Source organism: Micrasema longulum, unplaced genomic scaffold (assembly GCF_059751315.1).
Source record: "Micrasema longulum isolate JH-2025_06_02 unplaced genomic scaffold, ASM5975131v1 h1tg000334l, whole genome shotgun sequence".
NCBI classification, from domain to species: domain Eukaryota; kingdom Metazoa; phylum Arthropoda; class Insecta; order Trichoptera; family Brachycentridae; genus Micrasema; species Micrasema longulum.
Genome location: NW_028277538.1, coordinates 723,342 through 736,579, shown reverse-complemented (window position 1 = coordinate 736,579; position 13,238 = coordinate 723,342). Strand labels below are relative to the sequence as shown.

Sequence of the window (13,238 nt, the reverse complement as noted above, 5' to 3'; positions counted from 1 at the left end):
ACTTGTAAATAATTTAAGTATCTAGAGCCCATTTTACGGAGTTTATTCGTTAAAACTTGAGAAACTGCCTGGGAAATTTTTATGCTTTATTAATTATAAGCTATGTTTATAACTATTGAATTTTTAAGCTATGACTTTTTAATGAATGCACTTGATTTGGAAAATTTATCCAGAAGACGAAAACTGAGTGATTTAATGTTTTACTTCAGAATAATTAATGGCATGTTAGACTCTCCTGACTTACTAAGCATGATTAAATTTCAAATACCTGTTGGGACTACTAGACATATAATTTAATATAAAAATTACTGCAACAAATTATGCAATTAATTCACCCATTCCAAGATTGCATAGTCTAGGGAGTCAGATCAGTTGTAATGACATTGTTCACAATTACTTGCCAAATCGTGTTTTCACTTGCTATTAAAGAAATAGTTTTGGAATCTTACTACTATTTTAGTGTTTATGTAAATTTGTGGAAAGAGATTAAAAATGTATAAATAAATACACGTTAAATATATTTACGCATGACTAAACTTCGCTAATTTATTTTTTTAAATAGGTTTTGTAATTTTATTTATTATAATTAAACATAGTTTTTTTAATAGTTGCTAACCCCTGAGCTCTAAGGCAGTGGTCGGCAAACCACGGCTCGCGAGCCACATGTGGCTCTTCATCCACGTGAGTGCAGCACACACAGCCCAAGTTTCACTTTTTGATTTATTTTGTCAACGGGTCTATGTAGAACTTTTAGGATTATTGCGACAGAAAGGTCAATCATGTGGCGAGGATATTATTGCTAGCGCTGTCAATTAATGCACAGAAAAACCTCATATTAAACTTCATTAAACTGTTTCAATTTCAACAGATGGACCAAAAAGTATGACCATAGTGAGATAAGGTTATGTTTCTATTTTGAAGGTAAAAATAAATCACGAGATACTTCTTTACTATCTCATCATTCTTCACAAAGACGCGCTTTGTGCGTAGACATTGACAATGTTTTGGAATTGGTAATCAAGACTGTCAACACAATTGTAGCTTAAGCTCTTTATCACCGCCAATTCTTCCTTTTTACTATTTTAAATTAACAAAGGTCTATTAGTAGCATAAAAAAATAAAGATTTAAATTTGTTGTTTTCAACTCTCCCGAAAACGGTTTATTGCATTGGCCACGTCCCTAATAAGTCACGATTCGATTAAATATTGAACTTTGTTTGTGACTGTTTAAATTTAAATAGAACATCGTCACTACTTGACAATTGTCAAGGCTAAAATGTCGCGATTTTGTATGGACATAATAAAAAAAAATGTTTAAAAATTATGTATCAAAACATTATTCCACAATATCCATATTGATTTTGAAAATACAAGTGATATTTCCCCATTCTTAGTTGAATTGGAAAGTGAATAGGCAGATCTAAGATTTCAAGGGGAAACGTTTTAAAACGAAAATAAATTGGGCTCTCAAAATTAATCTTAATTATTGTATTGCTGATCTTTGGCTCTTTTGACTAATGAGTTTGCCAACCACTGACCTAGGGCATTTAATATCTAATTAACTTCGTTATCCTTATTTTTTTTACCCACCTAATAAAAACTGAATAATCTATGTATAACTAATATAATTACATTGCTTTTGTATTGTTTTACAGTTTTGTAATAGAACATTGTTATATGTATGTATATGTTTACAAAAGGCATTTGTGCCGTGAACACTAATAAAATAAATAAGTAAAAAATAAAATAAGAATACATTTAAAAATGTCTGTGAAGTATGAGTCTATGAATGACTCGTTTCCTCATTTGTCCCATTAGTATAATCTGTGGTCTCATTTCTCATTTATTGTCTGTTGCTCTGTTATTATGTCGTGTTGAGTGTTGAATATTCCGAAGTTAATTTAGTTTTTGTTTTGTGTTTTTGTTTTATAATTTAATCGGTGGGTTTTTGCTAAAAACTTCACAAGCATGAAATTGTATATGTTTCGTTTTTGAGGATCCTCCGTTCGCTATGGGCACAAGCACCACGGGGAGCGAACTGCACTCGGACAAACTCGCCAAACTTCAGGCTAGGAAAAAAGAGCTAGAGGCTTTACTCGCCGCCAAGAACGAGGATCTCTACAAGCTATGCGTCCAGGAGGTGAAGCTCACGGGCGTTGTGCCTCCGGAAACTCCGGCGGAAGCGCCCGAGTCTCCCGCGGAGGGCCGCAGAGGCGCGCAGGCGACGCGCCTACCCGAGGGCCCGTCGACCTCGCGGAAGCTGCTCGGCCACCGACTCTCGACGCCCTCTATTTCGGGTCTATCCATCAAGAGCAGTCCGTCGATGAAAATGAGTCCGACCCACCCGCTGGTCAGTGCGCCGATACGCACTCTCTGAAGGCCGTCCCTGCCGCCTACTCGCGCCACCACACCCTGACCGCGGAGCGCTCCTGCCGGGTGCGGTACTCCGACAGGGTCGACCCTCGCGCCTTCTCCAGCCACCCCGACATCAGCGGGCGCCACCCGCCGCAGCCGACGGGGCACGCGGCCGCCGGCGGCGTGCCGCTGCTGTACCAGTACGCCTCGGAGCTCAAAGCGCGCAGCTCGCACCTGGCCGCCGTGCAGGGCCGCGGGCGTAGGGGGGCGCTGCAACGCACGCAGACCTACCATCTCACGGCGCCCAGCGACCACCCGCCCCTGTCTCCCGCCTCCGCCGGCGGCCTCAGCCCGTCGGCCGAGCGGCCCAAGGAGAAGGAGTGGTACGAGTCCTCGCTGGACTCCCCCACCGGCTCGTCCTCCGGCACCATGAACCTGTCCCGGGAGTCGGTGCAGTACCACTCGCTCAAGCGCCCGGTCCGGCGTTCGCCGAGCGCGGCTCCCGCCCCCGCCTCGCCCCCCACCGCCGCCGCGGCCCCTCCCGCCGCCGTTCCCGCCCCGGCCCCCGCGCCTCCCGCCGTGCCCCTGGAGTCGCCCAAGAACTGCACGGTGGTTGAATCGGGTAAGTGGATCCCGTACCGGGAGGTGTCCAAGCCCTTCGAGATGTCAGACTTCTACAAGTACTCCACCAAGTTCCGGCAGAGCGCAACGCGTCCCGCAGAGCCGACGGAAGTCCGGACGTACTCCTCCCCTGAACAGTGGCGCCGCGCTCACCCGCTGTAACCCGCACCTGACCGGATCGCTCGTTCAATTATCGCTTCATTTCAATTACGAGATGCTATCTGCTACGCCGTATTGTATGTTCGCATCTCTCAATAAGGATAATCCGAGAATTGGACAAAATTAATCCATCAATAAATATATGCTCTACATTTTGTTTAAAAGTAGGCAGTACACAATAGCCGCAAGTCTCGAATTGCCCAAACTTGCCAAAATCTGATGCAAGTGAAACTTACTTTCGAATGTTTTCATAAAATGTGTTTTTCAACAATTTTTAAATATAAATGACTCAAGATTGGTGTTTATTACTATAAATGTTTCTACTATATGCACATTTTATTTTATTACGTAATTAAATATCTAATTGTACATTCGCTGCTTTATCAATGTTGAATTAGATTTTGTTTTTAGTAAATGATAACTTAAAATGCAACTATTCACTAATTAAAATATATCAGGAACACAACACAATAATCTTTTTTTTAAATGTGAATAAATGAAAAAAATGTACATTCTAATTTAATAATGATTTTAGGAACCGCAAAATCCTTAGCATTTAAAAGAAAAACTTTTTCATAATTATATTATAATCTCTTTTTTAAAAAGTGCCTAAGAAAATAAGATTTAAAATTAATGAATGGTAATTATTATTGATAATAACTGCTTCTTTGCAATTTATATTGTAAATTTTTTCTCACTCCTGAGTAGTTTTTGTCAACGCCGTGTTGCATTGTGACGATGATATCATTTACATCTTCAAGAGGAAATTTGAGACTAGTGGGCATTTCAAATGACCGTCACCACACGGTCTAGTTGCACAATCTTTGTGAATATGGTTACTCACTAACACCACATTCACATGTCATGACCTATTTATAGAAACGACAATAATACTAGCTGATAGAGGCTATTAATTACATTAGCTTTAAAAGTAGCCATAATTAAAAAAATCTGTATTATGAAATCATGTTGCCTTTATAAATTTAAGAATAAAAATTGACAAAATTTATGGTACAATTGGTTGTGTTTTAAATAAACTGGCCATATTTTTACTATCTTTGATAGAATGTAAAACAATATCCTTGTATTATTTCAAAGTAGTTGGTTTATTTACAATTGAATGAAGCGCAATGAAATATGTTTTAAAGTTTTTTCTTTAATTTTAAATCATTTAAATATAAAATATCAAACTACTTGGTTCTGTTCCCCACATTTAACTTGTAAATTATATAAGGCATGTCGCGATAAATTACCCGTTTGAGGATACTCGCTTAGGCGAAAACACTCGGGTCAGTGATCAAGAAAAGAAAAACCGACCCAAGCAGTTGAACTGATATTTTTCTGTAATGAAATTATTTATTTGTTTATTCTATATTACTGAACATTTTGGTATGTCATTTAAAATATATCATATCATATCAGTTGGAATGCATTTTTTCATTTTATTTGATTGCCTCGCCTTTTTTATGTACAGCCAAGATAATGCAATGCTCCATGCCATGCACATAATGAGAAAAATAGGTTTTTCTTTAGTAGAAGATTTACCAATGTCTGAACAGACAAAATTATTTTTAACGGCGCTAACCGCATTATGAATTAATACGGCAATAATTTGTACTATTATTTCATTTAAAAATTAATTCCAATGCTAAAAGTATTAGATTGATGTTTTCTTAGAAATTATTATATTCTTAACTTATAATGACTTTTACATATTCATATTACAGAATTGGCTTCTATAATTTTTATTGTCCAATTACAACATGCTTGTGTTCATATCATCTCTACAACATGGCGACTCAGACTGGATCAATTATCAGTTCGAAGTTCAAATCTTTACTTTAGAGTTGTGATGTTGTTGAAGATGGACAAATTTGTCTTACATATTTGTAATAAATGTAATTGATATTAATTCTTATAACTATTTTACTCTAGCGCTTATATTATGTTTGTAATAGTGTCTATATTAAAAAAATACATGACAAATTGTACTAAAAGGAGACTACTGGTGATCGAGTGATTAGTAAAGGCAATTACTGAGCCAAGATGATTTTTTTATACTAATTCAACTCGTTTTCTTGTATATAACTTTGATATGTGATCTCGATTTAGATGAACTAACAAAAATCACCATAAGCGCCTTATTTTAACACGTATTGTAATAATAGTGTTATGTTGTGCACTGTCAAAATAATGTATTTATATTTCTAATGTAAATATTATATACAGTAGAGCTGCACTCGTATCCTTATAAATAAATAAATAAAAATAAAACTATTTTTGTATTATGTTTAAGCAAATTTATATCTGTTATTTAATAATTATTCTAATAAATATTTGGGATACTGGAAAGCGCACATTTGTTTCTCTCTAGAAGTGATATTTGTTGTATGGGAACATCTTACTGCGAAGATGCAATCTTCCTCTGAGGTATTCCAGGGATCGCTTCCCCGGGTTGAAACCTCCATTCAAAAAGTTGTCGTCCTTTCCTGAAAACATTTATTCTGTCCATTGATCCTATAGAGTGAGAATCCTGGCAGAATCGTGTAATTAGTCCGCAAAGCATTTCTTCACAAATGCTGTTTCAAGTTTTTTTTTTTTTTTAAAAAAGGAATAACCCGCTAAGCCGCTATTTTAGAGGCTTGTCAGCAGGTGGGAAAGAGGATATGGAAGGAGTTAGTGAAAAATTCACCACAACACCCAGACCAATTGAGAAAAAAATCTTTCTTAGATTTCTTTCTTGCAACTGGCGGGAATCGAACCCGCGACGCCAGTTTCACAGTCGGCCGTCTAACCAACTGCGCCACGACGCCTGTCTATTGTCTTTTGGCATTCTCTTCTAAATTTACCCTGTGTATTAGTCATTGTCGAAATACGCCTGACTCCCGTTTTAGGGGGGGGATACGTTCCACGCAATACCGTATAAAAAGAGAATGCTTAAAGAATAATAGTTGATAAAAATCAATTCACAAAACAGTTGGTACAAAATTATTTATATCACTCAAGATATCCAGAGCCGTCAGCATACCTCTATGGCCCATCATCGGGGTTGATGTTGACGCTATAATGCCATCGGAAATGCCGGAAAAGAGGGTGAACGACACATCGCATAAAAACTCAGAAAAACTCATGCATCTGAATGGCCGTGCTAAGAAATTTAATCACATAGTATTGCCGTTACACACAATTAATTTATGTTTAAAAAATAAACTTTTGCATTTAAAACAAGAGTTTGGTGTAATTTTTAATCTGTTATATCATTGTCTTTTCATTCAGGATTCTTAACTGAATTTATTTACAGAACATATTTTTTCCTGGATAAAATATCCTAATAAATCTTCTCCCTTCCATTTGGGGTCGGCTTTCCTTTTTCTATCTCTCCACAGTCCCCTAGGATCTGGACCATTGTCTCGTCCAATTGGACCTCCTTCATCTCCCCTTTTATAGCATTCCACCATGTGGCAATGGGTTGAATTCTCCCTCTTTGGCCCCCATGAAGTTTTAACGTCATATACTCTGGTTTTATACATCATCAGTGGTACTGCGATACCGCGTACTATCGATTGAATTTTTTAGCTGGGGAACCTAAAAAGTGTTCTGTTAATATATGCTTACAATTTTGACCAACCAAAAATACTTATGGTGTATCAGAAAAACTATCATTATTTAGAATAAAATTATCGACTCTTATTCGCTATAATGAATTTGTTAGTTGGTTGGTTTTGCAGTATCACCGATAATATGTTTCCTTTGGTATATGTTATTTTATTTATATCCTAATAAAATGGTTTAAAATGCATTTTCAAATTCTCTTCATAGTTGCATCTACTATTGTAATAGATCGATCCAATCGTTTGAGTAAAATAATATCTCAAATCTTTTCCGCTCTTTTTATCGCAAAAGTCGACAGATGGAAGAGTTGAGGAAATAGAGATGTTTAAACATAGGCAAAATGGTGAATATTACAGTGTAAAAGTGGCCACTTAAGCCAGCCAATGACAGGTCATAAGCCCTGTAAATGCCTATACTTCCTTATTCCTTTCTCAAAACTCTCACTGTTACAATTAATTTAGATAAAAAAATATTTTGAAGTCTGAATTAATTACCGGAATCAGGCAACTGGCCGTTGGCGCACCCCTCGTCCCACACATTAGCGCACCGCTTGCCCGGGTTAAACCCTCCATTCAGGTAGTCGTCATCCTTTCCTGAAATGCAACAATATTTTTGGATTGGTGTAAGTCTTTCAATGAGCTAGCAAACAAAATGGAATTGGGCTGAACTCAATTTTACAGGACAGCCATAAAACGAAAACACGCACATCCTGCAATTTTTTTTGCAAAAAAGGAGTATTGTTACATTGACACGGTCTAGTGTTTTCTCGAAAATTTTTGTTAAAAAGAATAAAAAATATTGGGAGATCATAATTTTTATTATTTTAAACGGTTTTGATAGCAAACGGCGAAATTATGCCGTTTTGATTGTCGGCTCCTCAAATTATGCCTCCCTGTGTTTATGGCATCTTAGACCACTATGCACGCAATGATTTTCTTTGTTGTTTTCATGAACATCTCTGATATATTAGAATGAATGAAAAAATAAAAAATGTTTACAAATATATGAAAAATATTTAACATAAACAGATTCGATACCAGATCCAGGCAGTTGTCCGTTGGCGCATCCCTCATCCCATACATTGGCACATCTCTTGCCGGGATTAAACCCTCCATTTAAGTAATCGTCATCTTTACCTAAAACAATAAAGATTATATATATTTGTCAAACACCTCTGCACTATAAAATAAGCATTGCCTTCATTTAAAACATAGGTTCTGAAACTTATTTCGCCCACTTTAAGAATTAAAAATTTTTCAGAGCCCCTTAAATTTTTAAACTTACCATCTTTTGCATCTTAAAAACAGCTATTGCAATTATTATTTCTAAACAAGGCATAAGAGCAATTAAATCATAAGCCTTATCAGATTTAGAAGTATTTTTATTAAAATTAAAATTAAATATTTTAAAACTTGTTTATTGTGAAGGGTAAATCTGATACACTAATGAGTTTGTTAATATCATTAAGTTTAGCTATTGCTACAAACACTACACACGGGCTTAATAAAACATTAACAGGGTAGGAATAAGATTGAAATTAATTTTAGTTTAAAACATCAGGAAAACATAATCTTTGGCTGTTTTTCAAATCAGCCACTGCCCCCCTAGACGCCTCAACGCCCCCCAATTTTGTCTGGCGCTTTTACCGTCTTGCTGAAGGCCTTCAGCGCCCACAAAGGGGTGTTATTGCCCACTTTGAGAAACATTGGTTTAAAACTTTACAAGAAATAATCTAGGTAATGAATAAGTATATTTTAACAATTTTAATTTTTCAGAGAATCGTAATCTAATAAATAATTTGAAAAAGTTTTGTTGGGATATGATCTGTTTTAGATTATCCTAAAAGAAAATCAAGAGCTTTAGAGATTAAATGTTCGGAGGCTGTTGGCATGGAAAATAAAGAGATTTCTCTTGTGTTCTCCTTTTATTATGAGTTTTGACCTGTTTTTTTACAATGTTGGGATATATTTTTTAATTCTGTTTTAAGTATTTAAAATTATGTCAGTATTTCTTAAATCCTCGTGTAAAAATTATTATAACTTTTATTCTTAATAGTAGAGTATCAATAATTAAGTTAATAAACGATTATTCATGATTACAACTTAATCCCAAACATTAGCGCATCGCTTTCCAGGGTTGAAACCATAATTAAAATTATCGTCATCTTTTCTCATTCATAAAATGCCCATTCGTATACTGGTAAAACCCCCTAAATGAGAAAATTGGAGAAAACAAGTTATTAAAACAAACAGGTTGTTAAATGCATTTGTATGCTTTTTTTGAGCTTATCAACTGATAAAATCCTCTAAATCCTCGGAGGTTTAGTTTCAAGGTTATCATGTATAAGCACCCACTGGTTGCGCGAGAGGTTGATGGTATTTAGTGGATTGTTTGAATGGACCGTCAGTTGATAAAGGTCCGCCCATCCTAGATACCATCCTGTGATTTCCCAACTTTCAATTCCGAAATGTTAACTTATTCTCCTCGTTGCTTCTGCCATGGGTAGCTACAGTTGTTAAAGGGATAATTATTAATATCCAAAGGAACAAACAATAACAATCTTGTTTTGCTCTCTTCAATTCGTCTGCCCGCATTCGTACACCTTTTTTTAAATCGTCTCCGCATTCTTGTAACAAACCGTACACCTTTTCATCTTCTGCCTGCATTCCTTTCAAGATATATTCTTACCCGCTCATAATTTAACCGCCAAACTTAAAGAGACGTTTGTGAAAGTTCTGTGTTCGCCGACAGTCTGAAGCACTACCCGGAAGAAAAGACTCGGGAGATCTTCGCATCCGAATTTCTGTCTTCGATCCCCTTTCCTAACATCCCAAAGGTAGGATTTTTGTCTACTGTTCTTCGTTTGGCCGCAGACTGTTTTTATTTGCATCTACCATCGCAAACGATCAACATTTCTGTTAAAAAATCCCACCAAATTTGAATTCGCCACCCCACCCACAATTTTTAAATTTTTTAAAAATGTCCGTTAATTTTATTTCCTAGATATTTTTTTTCAAAATCTCATCCATTGAAATAATTTAAAAGAACTAAGATGGTTTCATGAGTACGCATCATGTCCAAAATATGTCGAGTCAAACATTTCTCAGTTGTAGTCAATAATGCATTTAGAGGGTTTTACCAATATACCGACGATATGTACAGTGCGTTTGAATGTTTAATAACGGTGAAACAAGTAAACATACATATTTCGTTTGTGTTAGTGGGCACACTAGAATATTTTATTTGAAAACGTTTTTACTAACACATTAGAACACACTGTATACAAACAGTTTACAATGAAAAATCGCTAATTTCGTATGTCCAATATTAATGAATAATATTACCAGATCCTGGCAACTGGCTGTTGCTGCACCCCTCGTCCCACACATTAGCACATCGCTTGCCCGGGTTGAATCCTCCATTCAGGTAGTCGTCATCCTTACCTATAAAAATATTGGGATCTCTATTACTGAAATACGATTGATAATTATTTTAGCTACCTTTTTATGAAGGATATGTTCTAGGTTCCATTGAAAATAAACATAAAAATGGCAGTTTTCAATAAAAAATGTTAAAAGCGCCATCTATGAATAATTACGAGTACTTTCACATTTTCGTTTAGAATCACATTAAATATTTACTGTCTGTGTGTTAGTAATTTTAATTAATTTAATTTAGTTTTTTTTTTTTAAATAATTCTCCAGGCGTTGTTCTGTAATACGGTCAATTTGTTTAATTCTTGGTTTGATAAAAATAATATGCTGCTACAGTAGTTGTGTGGTTTCAATAATTGTATTGTAAATAATTCTGCATGAATTCTTATCAAAAATCTTCTAGTTTGTAGGTTTTCACGGCCTTTCAGATTCTTGTCATGTTTTTCTGGATTATCCCAAAAAATCAGCTCTAGCTGAATATTATATAGAGACGGGATATAACTTTTCGTTCAATCCTGAAATATTAGGTTGTCCCAAAAGCCACCAAACTTGTCTGATAAAGGAGGCCATTGAAATTTATAAAGATCTGTATAATATTAATAGAGAATGATTACCAGATCCAGGAAGTTGTCCATTGGCGCATCCTTCATCCCAAACATTGGCACATCTTCCATTGACATTTCTCCCCCACACCGACTGAGAAACACTAAGTGTCAACAGAACAATAGCTACACTCCTCATGGTTATTGAACTAAATGCTGAATGAACTATGCAATATCCTAAGCCTTATATAAATACAGAATTCATTGATTAATCTTCTCAATAATTAAAAAATATTATCTCTATTCTTCTGTCAATATGAAGTTCATAAAATATCCTTATTATTAATTGTTTAGCAAACAGGATATTGGAATACTGTGTCATGCGGTTGGGTTAATGATATTTTCTTATTTGTATTAGGGACTTGTGTAGTACTCGTATTTTCTGTATCCGTCGGGATTAAGAATACAGTTCTGTGTGTGAAATAGAATCCTGGACGAGTGCTTTCGACTCGATGGCTACTCACGGGTAAAAATCCTATATAAGGAAATCGAGCCTACCATGCTCGAGGTCCTGTGTTCGATCCCTGGAAGGTCGACATGATGAAGGTGGTTCTGCACTGGAATATTTAATGTTCCTGGACTGGCACCTGAAGTGTAAGCCTGATCACCTTGCCTTCATGTAACAGGTCATCAATATGTAATGTAATGTACTTATTTTTAGATGGCTGTACAAAAAAAAAGTTAATTTAAGCAACTAATTATACCCAAAATAAACAATACATATAAAATAAAATAAATAAAAACAAAACATAACATATTACAACAGAGATGAAGAACATTTTAGAAAAGGTAATATAGAAGTCTAGGCATCACAGGGCCTGTCATTGATTGGTTTAAGTGGCCACTTTACACACTGTGTAACATTCACCATTCTGTCCATATTTGAAAATTGTAATATGCAGCTTCCTAGGGAGTTAAATCCAGTCCTTGTCTGCAAAAATTTGGACAAACTCAAAATATTGTTGACAAAATGTAATTTAATATGGTAGAATTACATATTAAATTTGGTAATGTATCCAAAATAAAATGTTTATTGGATTTTAATTCTACTTTATTTTTTAAAACATTCGAGAGCGTATATTGTGACGCATTTCGTCTTGTTAGGACATTTTCAAACCAATATACGCTCTTACATATTTTTAAAAATAAAGTAGAATTAAAATCCAATAAACGTGTTTTGCATTACCAAATATTATTATTGAATCAAGACGTTTTCAGATGACACTCCTATCTACCTATCAGGATGTTTGTTTTAAACAAAAACTATCGCCATCCCACTAAATGATGCGATAGACCCAGCAGCCCTGATCTCTGCAGGCAACTTATTAAACACCTTAAGGCTGTAGTCTGGTAAAACGAACGCAAAATTAGGAAATCATACGATTTTGCCATTTTAAAACGAATGTTTGTCAAAAATCGCGCAAAAAAAATAAATAAATTATATATTAGATAAAAACAATATTTTTTATAGGTATTTCTATCAAAAAACGTACTTCAAAGTTTCATATAACTAAAATATAATTACTTTTAGACCGGCAGATTACGCCATTTCAAATTTAGACTAAGCTTATTAATCTGGGATCTCAATAAAGACTAAGTATTGAACTAAAATTTTTAATAATGATTTAATGATAATAAATTTAAAAAGGAGATGGCCGCGGCAGAATCTTATTTCTTTGTTTTTGAAAAGAAATATAAGCTTTTTAAATCACATAAATTTTTGTAAAATTTTCCTTTATTTCTACGTAAATTATGCAATCAGTAATACCATAAAAAATTAAAAAATATGGCACATATTGATTGGAGATGCCTGGATTTTTGTATATACACTGCATTCAGTGTACCGGTGCAATTTCTCACACACCATCAGGTGCGGACAGGGGTATGAATTAATGAAATGTGTAGTATGTTTTGCTATGTAATGTTCCTGCAAGTTTCTTCCACCATTTTAACTTATTTATTAGTAATTATTTTATTAATTTCCGTATCTGGGCGGTTGAAGAATAAAGTTTCGTGTTTGAAATAGAACCGGAATCCTGGGCGAGTATTTTCTCAAGCTCAATGGCAAATCCGCCTACCATGCTAGAGGTCCTAGGTTCCTCTGGCAGGGTGGATGTGAAATATTATTTTTTAAAGTGGTGAACACTGCAACATTTCAATATTCCTGGACTGGTACCTGAATCGTAATACTGATTATATTACCTTCACGTAATATATAAATTTAGGTATTATACTTGACACTAAACTTTCTTTTACAATTCATAATTAAACATTTTATCAATAAATCCTTAAAACTATTTGGATTTTTTAACAGAAGCACAACTGACTTCAAAAATATCAATACCCTTAAAACTCTCTTCTGTTCCCTAGTTCGCCCGCACCTAGAGTATTCTTCTGTTATCTGGTCTCCATATTGTGATTTTACACATCAAGAATATTGAATCAGTTCAACATC

At 35.3% G+C, this 13,238-nt stretch overlaps 2 protein-coding genes across 2 annotated transcripts; one reads left to right on the top strand and one right to left on the bottom strand.

The window, feature by feature from the left end:
- The first annotated feature begins 1,858 nt into the window (after positions 1 to 1,858).
- sstn (stepping stone) lies at positions 1,859 to 5,490 on the top strand. The gene is given in 2 exon segments (XM_088225182.1): positions 1,859 to 2,354; positions 2,357 to 5,490. Coding segments are annotated over 2 exon segments (1,125 nt in total). The 5' UTR covers positions 1,859 to 2,011; the 3' UTR covers positions 3,139 to 5,490.
- On the bottom strand, positions 4,750 to 11,095 carry LOC148282378 (uncharacterized). The gene is made up of 5 exons (XM_088225183.1): positions 10,796 to 11,095; positions 10,092 to 10,190; positions 7,785 to 7,883; positions 7,242 to 7,340; positions 4,750 to 5,624 (listed from the first exon to the last, which is right to left on the bottom strand). Exons 1-5 carry the CDS (start codon positions 10,920 to 10,922, stop codon positions 5,506 to 5,508), a joined length of 543 nt encoding a protein of 180 aa, XP_088081309.1. The 5' UTR covers positions 10,923 to 11,095; the 3' UTR covers positions 4,750 to 5,505.
- Positions 11,096 to 13,238: the final 2,143 nt, after the last annotated feature.